Source organism: Chinchilla lanigera, unplaced genomic scaffold (genome assembly GCF_000276665.1).
Source record: "Chinchilla lanigera isolate Chin_1 unplaced genomic scaffold, ChiLan1.0 scaffold00011, whole genome shotgun sequence".
In the NCBI taxonomy this organism is placed as follows: domain Eukaryota; kingdom Metazoa; phylum Chordata; class Mammalia; order Rodentia; family Chinchillidae; genus Chinchilla; species Chinchilla lanigera.
In genome coordinates, this window is record NW_004955412.1 from 4,641,654 (window position 1) to 4,663,021 (window position 21,368).

General features: G+C 37.1%; 1 protein-coding gene across 1 annotated transcript in view; it reads right to left on the reverse strand.

The window, feature by feature from the left end:
- Positions 1-2,185: 2,185 nt before the first annotated feature.
- Positions 2,186-21,368, reverse strand: part of Pgr (progesterone receptor) — a gene marked incomplete at its 5' end in the record, with an annotated part of 49,640 nt that continues 30,457 nt past the window's right edge. Inside the window, 5 exon segments of the mRNA XM_005377963.2 lie at positions 2,186-3,626; positions 5,729-5,886; positions 7,997-8,127; positions 9,860-10,004; positions 15,403-15,696. Coding sequence (XP_005378020.2) covers positions 3,471-3,626; positions 5,729-5,886; positions 7,997-8,127; positions 9,860-10,004; positions 15,403-15,696 — 884 coding nt within the window.

Genomic DNA, 21,368 nt, shown 5'->3' on the forward strand with positions numbered 1-21,368 from the left:
GGTGGGAAAGGATGTGTATTATCAAATTATTGTTTCTATTCAAAAACAACAAGAATCGGCTACTGATCACATCTGAACGGTTCCCTGGGTTTACCACCTGTGTTTAAAAGGATGATGATGTAGGTTTGTTTTTGATTTTTGGACACACTTAATATTCTTGTAGTTATGTCAAACACTTTCACAGAAGTAAATGTCCCTTAATTATTGTGCATAGGATATATTAAAAATACTGTTATTAAGAGGACATTTGTGGGAAAAATAATTAAATGCTTTTTCAGTAAATGTACAAACTGATTTAGTGCAATTAAATTACTGACCCCTGACTATATTTAGAAATTATTTAATATTAATTTTAAAGTAGTGTTTTTGTGCTACACTTGTCTTATTAAAACTCTATGTAAATAGTCCCTTACAGCTATCAAATCTCACGAATGAAAATTTATATACTCAACAAATGTTTGATTGCCCACTATTTGTCAGGCACTGTGATTTATACCTAATACTAGATTCTAACTCTTTTGAGTTACAGTATTTCTTCAGCTCCAAATTCTCATGAAGCTTATGAGTATGTTTTCTATGTTAATATCAGGTGTTCAATAGATATTTGAATGAAATTAGAAATGAGGAAAATTTTACATTGAGGCTTGCAGTACACAACCGTCCAATGCTACTTAAATATAAGAAACAGTTGTATCTGTGGAATTTTTTATGGGGAAGGAAATAATATTGTGTGCATGCAGTTCTCAAGCACACAAGAAATAAAAGTATTGTCCTTAGTACACAGCAAATGAACTCCCACATCACAGTCAATAAAAAGTGAGCTCTCACAAAGTAGGAAAAAGGGTGCAAAATTCTAAGGTGCTGAAGGAAACGGAGATGCAGATCAGGTCAGGGGGAAGGAGACACGGGAAAAGCGGAACGTCATGAGCACAGACACACTCAGCAACGAGACCAGAGCAGGACAGAGACTGTGGAAACAGGAAACAGAATGTGTCGTTCAACTCTGTCAACAAAACACCACTGTCCCATCGCAAAGAGATTCTCAGACCTGTGCAAGAGTGAGATTTCTACAGATACATGATTCTGTAGGTCAGAGGTGTACAAAATGGCAGGTGAACCTAGGAGAAAGAAAATCATCTTCAAGACTGGAGAAGAGTACAGAAATGTTATCTGGCTGAGTCTTGAAAGTTTATAAGTGCATGGGATTTATAAGTGCATGGTACCAACAGAGGAAATTCTGGAAGAAAGATTAACGTTCCAAGATTGTCATGGCTGGAACATAATACGAATACATGCAGCTGACTGGCTGAAATAGGATTGCTAAGGATGGAGTCCAAGTAATTTTTTAAGGTGATGGTATTTTTTTAAAACCCCACTTGGAAATTCCAGGATGCAGCTTGGAGTGATAGGTGACTGAAAACCCGTGAAAATTTTTCAATGAGGACGTGACAATGACATTCTTTTTTGGAAGGTAACGGTGGCCTGAACAGTGAAGAGAGAAGTGTACGGGAATGAAGACTGAAGAACCAAATAGCCATGGAGAGAACAATGTATTCCACATGTATTATAGAAAAAGACATTCACGTAGAGACAGTGAGAGAGCAACCACTTCTGTTCTAATGTTGAGCGAATTTGAAATGTGTATGTTAAAGTCTCCTGGAACGTTATAACCGTGTTAGGTTACCCATTAGATTTGACAATAACCTAATCAACTCAAGCCAAGGGTCCTGGGTAAAGTTTATTTTAGTCCCTATCTTTACATGTCCTATGAGGATCCCTTCTTTACAGATACCCCATAGCTAACTTAATTTTTAAATGGAAGAAGGTACTGTTAAAATTTATAATTTAACATAATTATGCCAATTTCTCATCATATGAAACCACTTTACCTTGTTTTGAGGGCCACACATTTATTAGGAGTATTTTTATGTTATTGTCCTTTGGTAAGCTGCAAATATTTATCAGTTAAAAGAAGTGGGTAACTAAAATGCATCGGGAAATTAGAAGCTGCTCAATAGAAGTTTTCTACACTGTAAAGTTTAATTTTATTATTAACCTTTAATAGTGCACTGTTTTTTGTAAGATAGCAATGTGTCTACTTCAGAAGAAACTTAGAAAAAAATTGAGGACACTAGTTTCTCTGAGTTGTTAAATACTCTATACACATATATACGTAAAATTGGTACTGATGAAAAAGCTCAATAATTTATTTTGATTGAATTTCATTAGTGCTATAAATTTGGTGCATAAATATATATTTGGTGCATATATATTTTTTCTTTTCTTTGGGATCTCCAGTGATTTTTTTCAGAAAAGAATGCCTGTCTCTCTTCCAAAGGAATATTTTCAGTTAAAATAACAATGTGAACTATGTGTTTTCTTGTTATTGTGAGTGTATTATTTTAAACCAGTATCTGGTATTTCCTAAAACAGATCAGAGGCACTCAAAAATTTTCAACCTGAGATTTCTCTATTCCTGAAGCATACATTTTTGGATCAGACACACACCAAAATTTTCAACCTGAGATTCATCTACTATGCATGACCATCCTCAGTTTGAGTGGTGGAGAAAAAAAATAATACCCCCCCACCTTTCTGCGATTTGAGAAAATGCTAATAAGAAGCTCTAACCAAAAGAAACATTTGACAGAGGAAAGATAATATTACACCACTTTTAAAGGTGAGGAAATTGAGAACCGGTAAGGCTGATTTTCCACACGCCAGTGGTGAAAAGGAGGTCCTAGAATCTTCTGATTTTCATTTGTATTCAAAATACTTTATTTGAGGTTAACCCCCATAAAGAAGGTTAAAAGGAAAAACAAAATTCCCACTACTGTGGTCTTATTGATATGGTTGTATATTAATTTTCTTCATAGATCAATCTGTTTCCAATTTGGGAAATAACCAATATAAGACCTATTTTACCTATTAATTTATTTCAGTAGTTTTAAAGTCTGGACCTATATATTTTGCATTAAAAAATTCCAAAAATTTGGCTAAGGTTATGAATTTTCACAGTAATGTTTGACTTTTGCCTACCATTTTAAAGGTTCATTTTGGGAATTATAGAAACAAAGAGGAATTATCTAGAAATAACAAATATAATCACCTTTTATTATCACATGTAAATTCTTTCTCCTCTAACATAGATTTGTTAGATGCCAAGGTTAAAATCCTCACCTAAAGTGGTATGAAATAATACAGTAAGATAGAACTTACTTCAAGTTTTAGTACTTTTTCATTCTTGTAAACTCAAATAAAATATAAGTACACAAAAACACTTTCAACATTCTACTTATGCTTTACAAGGGAAAATGAGACTCACAATTTTTCACATAAATTTACATTGCATGATATGTTATAAAGGTAAGGCTTTCAGAAGAATTTTATAAAAACTAGAAACCTCATCATCCTAACCACCACAAAAATACATACCACAAAATTTAATCTTTGAAAGAAAAATACGACATTCACTTTTTATGAAAGAGAAGAGGTTTCACCATCCCTGCCAAGATCTTGGGTAACTGTGCAGCAATGACTTCAGACATCATTTCTGGAAATTCAACGGCCAGCGCCCGGGACTGAATAAACGTATTCAAGCAGTAAAGGTGAAGCTGTTTGACGAGCTTTCGGTTGAACACATGGAAGGAAACGTGGAAGAAAAATAACAAATTCAATGCTACTCAAACACAGCTTATTTTTCCAACACTAGAAATACTTATCAAGATGTTTTGTTCTTACAAAAATGAACTCCCATTCCTCTCTCAGATAAATGCAAAATACAGTTTACTCATATGGAACATTCTGATAATATGAAAAGATTTAAAGGAATAAATGCTACCCATGTTCTCACAAGATAAGGTGAATATTGTGCTGTATTTTTGTGTTTTTTGGTATATATACCTATGCATGCACAAGTATATATGCAATATTATACACATACCATTTCAAAGTGCAATGATTTCATAAATTCTACTGGCTTTACCACGTATCATCTTGACTCCATATCAATAATTCAACATCATTAATTTATTCTAATTTTTATTGTTATTAAAGTAATTTAAGCATGTAATTTAAAAAGTCAAATGGTACTCTAAGATTCTAACATAAACAGCAACACCAGCAGCAACAAAATCTAGAAGTTTCTGAAATGTCTTTCTATTCTTATTTCCGTTCCCCAGGTATGACTTTAATATTTTTAGCCTGTCTTTTGACATTTACCGCTATTTCAGATAAATGTCTTTTGACATGTACTGCTATTTCTAATTTTGACATTATTGACTGAGGATTTGGCTGATTGTATTTGCAATTTTTTGATGCGTTTGCTAAGTATACATATTCTTGGAAAATTTTCTTCTCCCTCCAAAATCTGAAGGCCTCATTCCATTGTCTTCTGAGTTCCACTGTTTCTGTTGAGAAATCTAATGACATTCTGATTGCTGATCATTTGTCTGTGACTTATTTCCCTTTCCACTGATAGATACAGGATATGCTTTTCACTCTTACTATGCAAAACTTTTATATTAACGTACCTTGGGGGAACTGCAGTGCCTGCTCACTGAGCCTTCACAGTTAGAAAACGAACATCCTTGAGTTGTCAACTTTTCTTACTACAATTTCATCTTCCTAACTCTCGATTCTTTCTTAATGGAAATTCCTATTACTGAATGGTGGAACTCTCTCAATTAATCCTTTAAAACTGGTATCTCTTCTAATTTTCCATGTTCTACTTTTAGTTATCTTTCTCCTCAGAGGTTCCTTCATGTTTTATCCCTCTCGCTGAATTTTTAATTTCTGATCTCCTTTAATTATCTGAAAGTATTTCATTGCTAGACATTCCTTTTTGAATATCTTCTACTCACCTTTCTCAGACATACTATCATCATTTCTCTGAGTATTTTAGTTTTCTTGCATTCTATGTGCTGGTCTTTTTCCTGTAAGCTGACTTTCTATGCTTATTTTTCTCTAAGTTTTTTCATTCCAGAGACTATACTTAAAGAGTTTATAATCTTGGCAATCTCTTTGTATGCAGGAGGAAGGCCTTAAAAGTTGACCTCATGAACGAATAGCTTTTTTATGCGTTCAGTGTCATTTTAATGTGGTTTCTAAACAAAGCAGCAAGAAAGCTCGTATTCAATAAGTCTTGACTAATCACATATGTCTTGTTTTATTAATCTAGTTCTGGTGTTGGGTTTTCTGGAATATTTACCATAGCAGAGAGGGAGAAAAACAGAAATAATTGAAACATTTTTAATTTTTGCCTAATTCTTTCTTTACAATAAATTCTAAAAAACTGGAAATTCAAAAAACATGCAGATATTAGCTTTTCTGTATACTGCTTGACTGCCCATCAACAATGTTACTTTCAATTCATCTAAAATGCTGCCTCCTGCTTTGCACATCCGTATTTTTGCTAGGTATATAAACATTTTTCTAATTTTAAGCAAAAATATTTTAGACCATATTCCGGAAAATGTATTCTAGCTCTTATTACACATTCAACTACCCTCAGGCTGAACAAAATGCTAGTGAAAGGATACTTGAGTGCTCTACATTGAAAGTAAAAGTGCACAATATGAATTCTTAGTAGTGTGATATAAATACTTCTAAAATTCAAGTACAAATATGAGTTTGAAGAAACAGTATCAATAAAAATTCTCATTCAACATTTAAAAGGCTAGAGAACTTTAAAGAATAATCATTTATACTCTGGAAAATAAACACTTACATCATGCAAGCTGTCAAGAAGCTTGGTGAGTTGGTAGAAGCGCTGTGAGCTAGGAACAACCCCTTTCTGTCTCAGACCGATGGCCTTGATGAGCTCCCGAATGTAGCTCGCCCTCATTTCATCGAACTGGCTCTGACTCCTTAGTCCTTCCAAAGGGACTGGGCGGAAATAACAACAGGGGCGATTACGTTGACACTAACATTTTTAATAATTTCTGAGTAAGTAATGATTTCTTGTGCTGCGTAATTCCAAATAAAACACCTTACACAGGAGAAAGTGCCAATGACAATGACAGGATATATAAATTTCTAATTCTCAAAGAATACCCAAACTACTAAGGTACATTAAGGAACATCACAGCTTACCTAATTAAGTGCTGTCTCAATAAATGATGCATTTAACTTAGCATTTACTCAAAAAAGCACCCACCATGACTCTATAACTCTATCTCCAATACCTGGTTTGATTTGGTGTATAGGTTCTGCACTTTGTGTTTTTCTTTTTGTTTAACAAACACTTGGACTTCTTTATAAAGTTTTCTTTCCTTCATACAAATCTCATTTTCAATGAAATTATTATTCTTGGATAATCTATCTTTTTGTTGTTGTCATTTTAATATTGCTTCACTAAATTTTCTAATGCCTCCCTGGTAATATGAGAAACAGGTATCTATATCTGAGTACTTCTTTTACATCCAAACACTCCATGTGTAATTCAAGCAAGTTTTTCAAGGATTATCTTTCTTTTAGTGGTATGCAGAAATACTACATTTAAATAACAGTTTTATTTTCCACTTTTTAATAGTTGTAGCCCTCATTTCTGCTTCCTAATTTATTGCACTGTTCAGCAGCAGTGGTGGTGGGTACTCATATTTTATTTTTATTTAATGAGAGTGCCACTCATTCCTATCATGACGCTAGTTAGTAATTTAGGTTAGCAATTTCACCTCTGAAATCTTTAATTTCTAAATTCAGATTTTAGGCATAACCGCTAACTTTATGTTATACTGTCAATTTCACTACTACTTCTTTCCTAAAAATGTGAGGTCCGTCTGTTGTGAGCTAGTATGTCTTGGTTGACTTCTCCAGCAGCTCTACAACTAATCTCACATCCTCATTTAACTTTCCTGTGGCTGCCCCTTACTTACAAACAAACCTCAATCTGAAGTGAACCACTGGCCTTTTTTTAAAAAAAAAAAAAAAGCATATAAAAACCAATAACAAAATAACAACAACATGGACAAAAGCAAAACAAAGCAAAAACAATAAAAATGATACAGGGTTTCAAAACAGAATGACAGGGATTTACGGTGGTTGTTATATTACACATTGTTATCGTCAACAAAGTGGCTCAGGCTACAGACGTAAGAATGCAAGATGGATGAAACCATTAAAGAGAATAAAAAGTAATAAAGAAATTAGAAAGAATACAGAGTTTCACTAGACGAGATGGTAGGAATTCACCAGTGGTTATATTGCATATTGTTGTCTTCAAATTAGTTCTTCAGGTTACCAGCTACACGCAAGCAAAATTGGTCAAAAAGTGTAAACATTAATTGTTCCTTTCAATAAACCACCAGACATCTATTTCTTCTGAGCATACAGATGGCTGCGACCCCTGGCTTCTTCTGCAGTTAAAGGTGGGCCACGGAAATGTGGGTAGAAGTAATGTACGGCATTTAATACTTTCAAGCTTTGCCTCCAAACCATCCCTCACTAAGGGCTCATTTCTAGTGAGATACCATGACAGATTCCTGGCTAGACAAAAGGGAGGGCCGCTAGTTGGAAGGAGCCCATGTTTTTCTGGTTAATTCTCTGGACTGTGTGTAAGTGACAAACACATTGCTAATACACTAAGCTACTTACCTTTGTAACAATTCCTAATAAGAGTCTTTCCTGATAAAAAGTGAACAACTCCAAACAAAACTGTGTATTCTATACAGTAAATACTTTGAGAAGACAGAAAAGGAAAGCATAGTTTGTATTCATCAATATTAATTAAAGTACTAAATTAGATGACTATGAAAAAGCATTGAAGCATATGTTATCTAAAATACAGTGGCTAGACTACTATCATAGGTGGGTAAAACATGAAAAAATCAAGTCACTTTATGAATGCCTGTGATAACGTATCGGTATTCCTTCTTGGCAGTTACAATCTGAGATTTATACCTCATAAATAATAACCATACTATTATTTGAGTCTTTATTAATGAACTGAAAATTGAGAAACCTGGCATCTCTTCTTAAGTTACTTGTACTCACTCACTTGTATTTAGCAGTAGCAACACTTTCATACACAGGAACTCTTCCTCGCTAACCTGGAGCTTCACAAACTCCTGTGGGATCTGCCACATGGTCAGGCACAAGGAATAGAAGGACGATTCTTTCATCCTCTGTCTTGCTCCACACGTAAATGTAAAGGAAAAAGCAACAGGAAAAGAGTCTCAGCCAGTTTATGTACTGTACCACAGGATATGATTCTAGAAGTGATTTCTCATATTATTAAGTATGACTACTCTACTTAATAAACAAACTTAACATTTTGAACTCTAAATATTTTTAAACTTTTAATAATAGGTACTTTTTTTTTTTTTCCAGTACCGGGAATCAAACTCAGGACCTTGCACTTGCCAGGCAGGCGCTGTGCCGCTGAGCTAAATCCCCAGCCCCAATAGGTACTCTTTTGGGCAGGACTGGGAATTAAACCCAGGACCTTTACCCTGAGTTGCATCCGCAGCCATTTTTTTTTTTTTTTTTCCTTGAGAAAGGGTCTTGCTAAATCTCTAAATTCCCCAGGCTGAGCTCAAATTTGTGGTCCTCCTGTCTCCAGAATACTGGGATTACAGCTGTGTGCGACCACGCCCAACTCTGGTACTAAATGTTTGAGGTTAAGAAAATAAATGATTTTGAAATTATAAAAAATACTAAATATAAATTGATGAAACAATATTGTTTCTCCCTTTCATGATCAACATTTTAAATACCTAAGCCAAGAGAAAAGTAGAAAAGTCATAGGAGTTCGAAATGTGAACTGAGGCAGGCTTAGAAATTCTTTCTTCACTGATGATTTTTTCCTATGAAAACACACACACAAACACACACACTCATATCTGGATATATACATGTATGTATGTATATAGTGCTTAGTTGCAGTTAAATGGGAGAATTACTTCAACAGAAAGTAATCACGCTGTGGCCGTTTCTAGGGGAAATGTCTGGCGCCCAGAAAAGAATAAAAAGGAACATTAGCAAGCACTAAATAATTGACAAGGTTAAAAACAAACGTTCACAGTAGTGGACACAAGGTATTTTCTCAGCCACGCACTGCTTCATCATGTCCACTTCAGTCAGAAAAAGCTAACGGGAATAGTTATCAGAAGATCAGGTTTTGACCCAGAAGAGTTAAGATTGATCCTGCCGGACCCTTTGGTAGGTTACTGAATTCTCCAGAAGCTCAGTTTCCTGAACCGTAAAATGAAGGGTGATGATTCCCTGCCTGTTTTGACAGGTTGTCAGAAAAATCGAATGAAATACATGAAAATTGCGAACTGTGAAGCACTCGCCGTTGGGACAGCATCAATGTTATGAAATGATTTGTATTTACTTAAATGTCTTATGCAGAAAATTATTCAAATATAACAAAGCAAACTGAAATATTTATCTTTCAATTTTCAAAATAAATTACCAAAGTTTTACTTATAGGACCACAGATATTTTTGTTTTCCAGAGGTAAGTCAATATTTTCAAGTAAAAATACTTGTAATTTATTTTTATTATCTTCCTTAGGACAAAGAAATGAAACTTTATAAACCTAAACATTTCATTTTGTCTTTAAGTATATTTGTTGACACAATTTTGTAGAATTTAGTAAGTTTCAGACAACAATATATATTTAAACTAAAGGAAAAAGTTCTAAATACCAGAATTACTGATAGAAATGATCCACTCCTATGAATATTACCATTTCAAGCTGTCACTTAAGACAATTCAGGTAATTCTGAGAACTCTTTCAGGAAATTATATTATTTAGGATATTAAATAAATGCATGACCATTTATAGCAATATAATTTTCAAAATTTTCCTACATACACACCCCTGGTAATAAGAAAAGGAAAAGTTACTACTTACTCATTTAGTATTAGATCAGGTGCAAAATATAACATCTGCCCGCTGACATGTTTGTAGGACCGCCATCCTAGCGCGAAGACCATCAAGCTCATCCAAGAGTACTGAATGAGAGTTATCTGGTCATCGATATGTAAGTTCCGAAAGCCTACGAAACACATTTAAAATGATCACAAAAGCTTGTTTTGAAAATGCTAAAAGTACACAAATATAAACAGAGATGTAAGTAGGATAATATGTTTGCAACCTCCAACTTTTTACCCTAAAACCTTATCGAATTTAAACAAATCGGCTTTAGATTGTAAAACCACTGCTTTCAAGTGTGCTTTATCTAATTTTCTGGGAGATGTAAGCTTGGGTCAGATTATAAAAGGTCTCATCTATTGAAGAGCAATGGAAGGGATGTGGCCTTCTATGTGTTTTAGATGGGTCCTTGCTACCTATGTGGAAGGTATTTTCAGCAGAGTAAGTTTTGGAGTTAAGGGAGATATTGCCAAAGGCTAGGTGAGATGATAAAAGCTTGAACTAAGTCAAGATGTAAGAATTAAGAAGAGGGAGTTCTCAGAGAAATATTTACATACAGAGTAAAATAAAAGAGATTTAGCAACTCACTGCATGTAGGCAGGAAGGAGGACTCAAATATATTTTTCAGTAGGTTTTTTTTTTTCCCCAAATGCTCTGGTAGTAATAGCATCGCTAAGATAAAATATCGTAAAGGAAGAGAAACATGCTAAGGAGAAAAGTGTACATTCTGGACATATTCGAGGGTCCTCAGAAATACCGAGATATCAACTGGGCATATGGACAAGAAGGACTGGGAGCCATCTGGGCTAGAAATATAAATATGTAATTTCTTTACATCTGATTGTAGTTGAAGCAAGGAAAGTAGGTAAACTCTTTTATTAAAGGTTAAGAGAAAGAAATGGGGGTATAAACAGCAACCACTATTTTAAAGATCTTTGAATTTTTCTGAGTAAAAATCCACTGAAACACATTTACAGATAACTTAATTCAGAAATAAAATCAAAGCAAAACAATTCATTAGATACCAAGGGCAAAAGGAACTCACTTCCTGACTACATTAAACATTTAAAGACCGTACCAGAAAAGAAAGCTCTTTCCTGTCCACCTGCCCCAGACGGTCCCGCCTTCCTGTGAACAGTAGGCAGAACTCTTCAAGTTACCTGGGACCCAGAACAATTCTAGGACATATTCATAACTCAGGGTGCCAGAGAGGTCTCCCTTCGGCATGGGGAGTGGAAAGCGGTGCTCAGTGTCAGACCTCCCTCCCTCCATCCCTCTCTCCCCCCCTCCGTCCGTCCCTCTCTCTGTGTGGACAGATCACCACTGGCTGGAGTCTGGTGACACCAAGTGTCCAACCATCACACCAAGGAAGCCGGCTAATGCTTCTGCTTTCCTGGGCTTATGAAACACAGTCTACCAGGGCGCCGAGCAGAATTAGTGAAGGAAACAGAAAGACACAGCTTCTTATTCTGAACGGGGTGCTCCTGGGGTGGGATCCTGTGGGTGCATTTGTAATGCTGGGTTTTCCTTTCTGGACCTTTGGAGACGCTCAGCTCTGCCCATTCTCCATCGCTGTCCCTTAACTTCTATTCTGTGACTCCCTGGGTATCCTTTAGTATTTTTATTTTTTTCTTGTACTTTTATTTCTCACAGCTAGGTTTTTTTTTTTTTTTTAAAGTTTCATGTACTTAACACAGTTGTTTTATTTTCCGTGGGCGTCTAAGACTTCTGATTTACTCAGGTGCAGAAAGATTCTCTAAATAACCACCTAATAAAAAACTGGCATGCAATTTTCATCACTTTATTTTCATATGCCTTAAATATACTGTCAGGGACGTATCTACATAAAACTCCTCTTAGGAAAAAAATGACGAATCTTAACACAGCAAGTCTAGAAAATAAATGCTATGTGTCAACTGACTATTTAATATGTTTTTTAAAATGAGTCGTTCTTCGGTAATTTTAAAATAATTTGATAAAAGATCAATGAATTTGCTTAGTTTCTAGAAAAGGAATTTGTTTTAAGGAAGGCACATTTTTGCTGTCTATTGTTGGCCATTCTCTTCAAATTAGAAGGCGTTCCGGAGAGACCTAAGTTCCAGTCCTGGTTCTATCTGTACCAAAAGCCACTGTGGGCAAGTTATTTTATTTTATTTTTTTTTTGGTTTTTCTCCGGTACCAGGAACCGAACTCACGACCTTGCGCTTGCCAGGCAAGCGCTTTGCTGCTGAGCTAAATCCCCAGCCCTTGTGGGCAAGTTATTTAATGTCACTGCGTTTACACTGCTTCATAGAGAAGAGAACAACAATAATGATAACTAATTCAATATGAGTTTATTTTCATAAACTCATACGGGATAATTATGCATACTGTAAAGCAGAATACAAATATGCATTATTAGTCTATCAAGATCTAAATCTGATAGAAAGTCTCTAATTTTAAAAAAGAATGAGATTGAAATTAAATGCCATTTTATATTATAGAACCTATATAATACAATTAAAGTATAAATATTAGTAATGGCAATAAATTCAAAAGATAAATATTTTTATCTCACATATATATTTCCCAGAATATGTGTTCCATATATATTTTATTTTCTGTAAAGGCATTTTAAAATGTTATATTTTATGTAAAAAGACATATATATATATACATATATATATATAAAAAAAGAGAGAGAGAGAGAGAGAGACTTGTTAGAAAATAATCAATTATATGTTCTAGGTAGAAGTCCTTTGTCTGAGGAACAGTTGGCTAAAATTTTTTCCCAATTCATGGGTTTTCTTTTTATTCTGTTGATTTCTTTTGATAGGCAAAAACTTTTCAATTTTTAAATGTCACAGTTAATGTGTTGTTCTAAACTCCAAATATTGCTTTCTGAAGCTACAGACACAAGTCAATGTAAAATCATTTATAAACAAACTCTAGGGGCTGGGGATTTAGCTCAGCGGCAAAGTGCCTGCCTGCCAAGTGCAAGGTCATGAGTTTGGTTCCCGGTACCGGAGAAAAACCAAAAAAAAAAAAAAAAAAACACCTCTATATGTCTGATGCAATGTACCCTAAGTGATGGTTTATAAATATCTTGTCCTGAGGATAGAGCATCTTGCAAGTATCTATTAAATAAACAAGAATATCTCTGAAATATATAGGGAAGTAAGATAAGCTGCAACTGTTGTAACTGGTCAAAATTAATGCAAATGGATAGACAAATAAAGCCTGAGGAAGCAACAAGTCCGCAGAGAGCCAGCAGATTCACGCCCAGGGGCCCCATGTCGGGTATCACCATTGTTATAATGATTATTCTGCATCTGCTCTTGATCGGACTTCCCAAATACACCTTCCTATTGTGGAAGAATGACTTGATAAATCCAGCAAAGAATAGTTTCTGCACTGTCAGCAAATCATATGCTGTCTTACTATAAAGGCTATTTTAACATAAGTCCACCTTCCACAGACTTGTTAGTTTTATGTCATACAAGTGAATGCACAAAGTAAACTTCTCATGTGGAACTGATGACCACATGCTATTGTATCTTGCACCAAAACGCATTCACGCCACGAGACTAGCTTTCTGGATTTCCTTTTGGACACTACTGTTTGTTAGGCCTTGCACACAGAACATATATAATAGACATCTAATGAGGGAATCAGTAAACAAAAACTAACACTATTTAAAGTCGACGGAACCAGTTTGGATCATCTAGCGGTACTAAGGTATAAACATGTCGCTCTGAGCCCTTTCTGAGAAGCCAAGATAGTCGCTTGAGTTTGCAGACATTTTCACATTCAACCAGTGGTGCGACTTCCGAATGCAGTCTATGCAAACACGGTTTAAAAAGAAAGACCACAGGCCACACAAACCCTGCGACAGCCCCAACACTTCCCTTCTGTATAGTTACTGGCACCTGTGCATGTAATGCCAGCGCTGTCATCGTTCTGATTTGATACACGTAAATTATATTTTTCAACAATAACTGCCACCAATTTCCAAGTAAGAATTTCCGCTCTTCCTTTCTCGTACTTCCTCCTTTCTTTCTATCTCCCTCCCTTTCTCTCTCTGTCTCTCTCTTTCTAAGGCTGGATGGGGTCAAACACTCCTCTTAGGTATCTGTTTAAACTTAAAAGGCTCACTTAACTTTTATCCAAAGTGAATAATTATCTTTTGAATTATAATTGCTTATTTTCTAAATTTGTCAGCTAAAGGTAGAATCTTTTTGAACATAAAATGCAAACAACAGAAATATGACCTCTATCAAAAAAATCATTTCTAAGTAATAGAAAAACTGAGAAAAATTGAAAACACTTTTAAACACACATATTTTAAATAATAATTGCATCAATGCCAGCAGCACATTTTGCTTAGTAAAGGACTGTCAAGTTTGATGACCATCTTACAGAACTTATTCAGAACTTTCCTAATGAAAAAAAAATACCAGTACAACCCCATGTAGCTAGAATAAAGTTAATAAGAAGCTGGGCAACTTTCTTTCAATATATATTTTTTAAAAGATTGAACAAACAAGGATATATTTTCTGTTTCTTTCTGCAACACTGAATGTTCAGTAACAATACACCTATTATGTTTCAAACCTTTCAGATAGAATAATAACTGAGAAATATATTAAGGCAAATGGGGAAGAATTTTTTTTTCAAAAATTCTACTTAATTTACTTGGGGACTAAAAGGACATAACATTAATTCTTGATCAGATATTAGAAAAATAAATTGGTCTAGACAAGTATAAAGCTATTACTGGTGTGAAGACAGTGTAATTTTTGAAAAGGATTCCTATTTCTAAGCATGAGATTAACACCTCCGCAAACAATGCCTGCACACCTCCTTGTTCTGCAGTTGAAGATTTAACCAAGGGAGAATGTCATCATTTTTCTTTCAACCATTTGGCTCCCGTGAAGCTATGTAGAGGGAAAAAACTGGGTGATAAAGTGACTGGAATACTTTCCTGATGATATAACCTAAGTCCTCCCTGGTGCTGGGCTGTAGCCCCTTTATTTGGTTATAAATTAGAGGAAGTAGTGACTGGAGGCTATTTTCTCTATGTCCAAATAACTTTTATGTTTAGCAATTTTGTTTTCTTAGTTGACCTTAGATGCCTTACTATAGTCTGAATTTTGATTCATTACACGAGAAGACACAGTCAGCTTTCTTTTTGACCAATTAAAGTTGCTTCAATTAAGTTTTAGAATGAACTAGACATTTTTTTTAAATGGTCAGTATCTCTTTCTCTAAACTACTGTTATATCTGTGGCTGGACACACATTTGCTATTTCTTAACTGTTTTATGTGTATAATTCTTGACTGAAGACCAAGACTCGATGTGTCCTCTACTTCTTATGTATTTCCACCACACATACAAGGGTATTTAACGATCTGAACTGCTGAAAAATACACAGCATGCTTTTTACATTACAGGTAATTTACTACATGCAGTTTTATTTAATAATACACATGTGCAAATGTAGCACAAACATTTGTCAGGTGCTGTTATGCATCATTTTTACCTGGCAGTGATTTAGACCACTTGACTACTGACAGAAGTTGCCTCTCGCCTAGGTGATTAAGACTCGTCAGCAAAGAACTGGAGGTGTCAGGTTTTGTGTTGTCGTGACCTGCGTAGATCACATCTGGTTCAATACTCGACAGCAGGTTGATCAGTGGGGGCACCAACTGTATTTCTTGACTTGGTGAAAAGGTGATTCTCTGGCTTTCATTCGGAATGCCCACAGACTGCGGGAGAGCAACACTATCTAGCGCTCTCATAACTCTGACTTTATTGAACTTTTTGAACTTTCGACCTAGGGAAAAGAGAAAAGAAAAGTTCACGTAAATTTATAGGAGCTAAAGATTGAAATACATATCCCAGCAGTGTATCATTTTCCTAGGTCTTAAGAATCATAGCATTATAGATTTTAGCATCAGTTTAATAAAATGAAATAGACTCTAACTCTTAGGTCTCAGATTCAGGTTAAATATCTGCCTTCACTGGATGTGTGGTGTGGCTAGTTACACAAGGGGGCTGTGGAGCTCTGCATGAGAATTGATAAGTTGTTTTTAGTAGAGACTAAAAAGAATCATGCATTATAGATTTTAGCATCGGACTAATGAAATGAAAATAAACAATTCTTAGGTCTCAGATTTGGATGAACTAATAACATCAGCATTCACTGGGTTAGCGCAGTGTGGTAATTACACAAGGATCCACCAGGGGCTTCGGAACTATGTACAAAGAAACACAAATTGCTTTGAGTAGCGACTAATCTCAGTATTGATCAATCTTCTGACAGGCCTGCCTTCTAAATGCTAAAGCTTCAGACTACTTTAATTGAAACACTGGTTTAAAGTTTGTATAATGACTGCTGAATTTTCTTTGAGTTTTTAATCGTTTAAAGAATCTGTTGAAAGATATATATGCCAGCCCTGCACAATCTTTTATACAGTATCAGCAGGTTCATAGATCCTGTGAGATCATTCCATGGACTATTATAAGATCTAAGGAACACAGTTAAGAGCATCTGTTTTTAAATTTATAAATATTTCATTGAAGTTAAATAAGAAAGAAAAAACCTACCAGCAGCATAGATAAAGGGAAGAAGATGGGAAAGTCTGTTTCCCTATAAGAAGACACAGTCTCACTCACGGCTGAACATGCCGTTCAGCCAGAGAATAACTTTCACTAGGCTTGCAAAATCGCAAAACAATCAGCTGGCAGCCAAGGATGGCAAGAACTCTACAGCTGGTAGAAGCAGAAAAGGGGTGTGGCCTCTGGGGAAGGACAATTTGCCTGATCCAGCCCCCCCAAATTAAGAAAGAGCATCTTTCTAAAAGGAAGGTAAGACAATCTGCGCCCCATGGGATGTGCTGGTCACACCGCATTTGTCTTTGTAGATAATTTCTTGAATGTCTACCTCAGTGAACTGTGGTGTGTTAGGAAGAAAGAAATGTGCCTGAGATGAGTAGAATTTACCTCGAGAGGACGCACTGAGAGAGACCGGTACACTCCTGCAGCCGGCTTCTGCTTCCCAGATGCCTTGCGGTGGATTAGAGCAAATGTCCTGGTGACCCGAGGGCGGGCTGCATTTCAGCCCCACCTGCCCTGTGCAGGCGGAGCTGCTGGTCAACGCGAAGCGGCTGTGTAGCCGAGAGGGACCTGGTAACTGTTTACCACGGTCTAAGTGGAGGTTGCGATCTGCTGGCTCTAGTACTTGAGCTGGCTCACAGACATTCTTGCGGGGCTGCTATCACTCTGGTCAGAGTTATAAAAACGTCCCTGAGTTAGGCAGGCAGCAGGGACGTGTCAGAGCTGCGCATGTGTTTGTTCAGTGCTGAGCACAGGCTCGGGTACAGCAGGGGTCGGTTTTCACAGCTCTTGCCGCTCTACCCGGGTAACGTGCCTGCCGGGCTCTATGAGCACGCATCTTTGTGATTTCTGAGCCCACGTGTTGTCACAGAGAAAAGGAGTACACTTCTATAAAGCCCCCAAGAGCCGAAGCTAGAACTCAGGCAACGGGGAAACAACCCTGAGGGTCAGTACACAAAGGGATTCGGAGCTGTGTACTGAGAACCAATGAGCTTCCGGGGAGGGAATGAGTCATCAAAGAGAAGGGAAGTAGCAAAGGCCTCACAGAGATCTTGAAAAGTAAGGCATGCTAACTCCACTTTTGGGCCTGGACTAGGAAGGTGAGGGACGATACTACACCCGAGGTCACAGTAGTAAAACTCAGCGTCTGTGGTCACTGAGACCCACGCCCTTTCACCCGCTGACATGGTTGCGGTTTCTGGTCTGGGCTGCGTCTTCACTCCAAAACATTCTTGCGAAAAGGACCGAGCAACAGATTGTGGGAAAGCACGCAAAATTTGAACTCAGTGTTTCGTAAGGTTCCAGTCCTAGAATGCTATGATTAACAAAAAGGACCCCCTCCAATATCCCTGATAAGAACTCCAGGAAGGAAATTATTTTCCTTCCAATTTATTTTTACGTTATATTTTTTGTATTTAAAATAGTTAAAGCAGCTGGGCATGGTAGCACGTGCCTGTAATCCCAGCAATTGCGAGGCTGAGGCAGGAGGATTGTTGCAAGTTCGAGACCAGGATGGGCTACAAAGTGAGCTCAAGGCAGGCCTGAACTTCATAGTGAGACCCTGTCTCAAAAAGACAAAAAAAAAAAAAAGAATTTATACTAGTTAAAGCTTAATATTTAATGCACTAAGTTAAAGAGTAGGAATTCAAAGTAGAACTTAATACAGAATGTTGGCGTTTAAAAAAATAAAAAATAGGGCTGGGGATATAGCTCAGTGGCACAAGCACCTGCCTGGCAAGCACAAGGTCCTGAGTTTGATTCCTGGTACCCAAAAAATTCCCGCTTTGGAATAGGTTGAACCAAGTCATGGGACATATATGAAGAATATGATAAAAAATAGTAATACTTATATTTAAGAACAATTGTTATATACTCTCAAAAAACTAGCCTTTATGTTTTGAAGATTATATAGATTAAATATATAAAATCAAAATTTCTTGGAATTACCTAATCAAGATCATTTTATACTTCATTGGTACAGTAATTCACACTTGAAATATTAAGTGTAATAATACACATAGTTTGAAAATCAAATAGACAAGGGTTTAAAATTGAGAACTAGGGCTGGGGATTTAGCTCAGCGGCACAGCGCCTGCCTGGCAAGCACGAGGTCATGAGTTCAATTCCTGGTACCGGGAAAAACAAAAAAAAAAAAAAAAAAAAACAAAAAACAATAAAATTGAGAATTAAGACTCAGGTGTGGTAGTGCACACCTGTAATCCCAGCACTCGGGAGGCTGAGGCAGGAGGATTGTTGCAAGTTCAAGACCAGCCTGGGCTACAAAGTGAGCTCAAGGCCAGCCTGAACTGCATAGCAAGACCCTGTCTCAAAAAAAAAATGAGAATTACACCCATCCAGTTCTCCCACAACCACCTTCACATTTTACAATGCAACAGCACAACTGACTGTTTTTTGGGGTTTTTTTGTATCGGGAATTGAACTCACAACCTCACGCTCGCTGGGCAGGTGCTGAGGTACATCTTTGTCCCTGAAACAACACAACTGAAAACACACAGCTAAAGAAAGCATTATAAAGTGAACCCCTGGTCAAAAGGCTGAACACAGACAGCGCCTGGAAGGATGTTCCTCAGCCTTGTCTCTTCACACTGATGACAACCACCAGCCTGTCTGCTGTCAGAGTTCCTCCCTTGCTTTTTTCCTCAGCTCACTGTAACCTCCTTTTCTCTTTCATCTTCTCAATTCTGATTTCATCAGGATTTGATCACACTATCGGTTTCTTTGATTCTGCAGTAATTACAATATTATTTGTACTTCTGAAAAATAATAACACCTGGTGTTCTGAGTCACGCACCAGGAGACCAGGTGTTTTGAATCAGTAACCCGCTCATGACCTCTGCGTCTGCTGGCAGAAAATGATGTGTGCGCGCTTTCACAGTCCTGCTGAAGGGAGGGAAGGCTTGGACTCAGGGGCCAGGGATGGGCATGAGGAGGAAGAAAGTGGCCTAAGAGTCTTTTGTCACTCAAGCATATGGATGAGGTCCTGAGGGATGGGATTCAACGCAGACAAATTCATTCTCTGGAGGCTCAGGAAGCCGCCTGGCGTCCTCCCATCGGCATATTCTGACGGATGCTGTGAAAACATAATGCTTCTCCCCGTCTCCACGGCCTCCACCATAATTTGGGCCACCAGCGACACGACAACTGCCAAATGCGGTGGCCATGTCCCTAGATCTCACCCTCTGTGGTTTATTCTTGACAAAATTAAAGGAGGCTTTAGACTTCAATCAGGCTCTGTCACTCTTCGTTCAGGACTCCCCGTGACTTCCAATCCTGCGCAGAATGAACCGCAAGCTCTTATGAAGCTCTGCAAGGCTCACTATAATCTTGCAGAGACTCTTGTATTCTCTCCCTTGTTCCATTTATACGGAAACTGCCAAGTGCTCTGTGTGGCAAAAACAGTTTTATGTTGTGTGTTTATTTTGTCCCTGTTTGTGTCTTTAGCTAAAACATAGGCTTGCTGTTGACAGCACAGCATCTTACGCATGGTAGATACTCGGTAATTTTCGTGAATCAATCAGTAATTACACAGCAACAAAAATACTATTTGCCACAAGGGATCTATCATAAGCTGGACTCCTGCCAAATACTCTGCTCCCTAAAGACTGGGAAGAAATCCAAGGGGAAGTTCCCTTTACTAAAAGACAGTCTAGGCTGTACTTCTTCTGAGACGTGTCTGTCATCTCAGATGCCATCTTTGGATTGAGTCTTTCGATTTGGAAGGTCTGATTTTTGCCAGTTCTTCGTATGTTTTAGGTATTAGTCTTTTGTTGACCCGGCTATTCCCCTTCTGAGTATCTTCCCAGAAGAATTAAAGGCATCATACCGCTGCACCATATGTGCACCTATGCCTAGCACAGCGCAGCTGCTAATAGCTAAATCTTGGAAGAAACCCAAACGCTCATCAATTGGTGAATGCATAAAAAAGATGTGGCTTTTTTCCTACAATGGAGTATTACTCAGCCATAAAGAAAGATAAAATTGAGACATTTATAGCTACATGGATGGGCTTTGAGACCACAATCATAAGTGAAACAAATCAGACACACATGTAAATAATGCATTATCTCTCTGGTGTGAGAAACTGAAAATGTACATAAGAACCAAAATATGGAATAGATATTGTAAAATGGGAAGATATTCTCCAAAAGGAAAAGGCAACTATGGAGGAAGGAGGGAAAAAGGAAGGAAGGAAAAGAAAAAGATGAGAAAAGAGGGGTACAATGAAAACAGCTTTATGAACAGGGAGACGAAGGGCGTTTGAAAGGAGGGGATGGGAACGGGAAGAAAAGAGGATTCAAGGTCTCTCGTGCACAGGTACAAATTCCCTCAGATGAATGAGGTCATTACATGTACCTACTTGTACCAATAAACTTACATAAACTAAAAACATAAAGACAATCTAGGACAGGCAGTTTCGTATATTTCACAACAGACTGTTCTGAGTTTTCACACTCTTCCAAATTTCAGCAGCTGACATCTTTCTACCATAGCTGCACTTTTATCCTCCGTCACTGCCTCCTTCTCTTTTGTATCCAAATACTGGAGGTTTCAAGTCTTGCAGCTCAGCTTATTACAATAAGAGGATAATTAAAATAATCCTTGGGCAAAAGGAAAGGAAATAAAGGAAAACTGCATAGCAATTATTAAGTCAAACAGCAGGTCAAGATAGAATTACCCAGATTTAAATGTGTAATAGGTAGTAAACATAAAACATGAGATTTAAACTGGGTCTGGTGGTGTAAGCCTGTAATACTTCCACTATGGATGGCAGAGACAGGATGATTCCAGCCCAGCCTGGACAATCTAGGAACTTTGTGAGACCCTGTCTCAAAATAAACATTAAGAAAAAGGGCCAGGGATGTAGCTCTG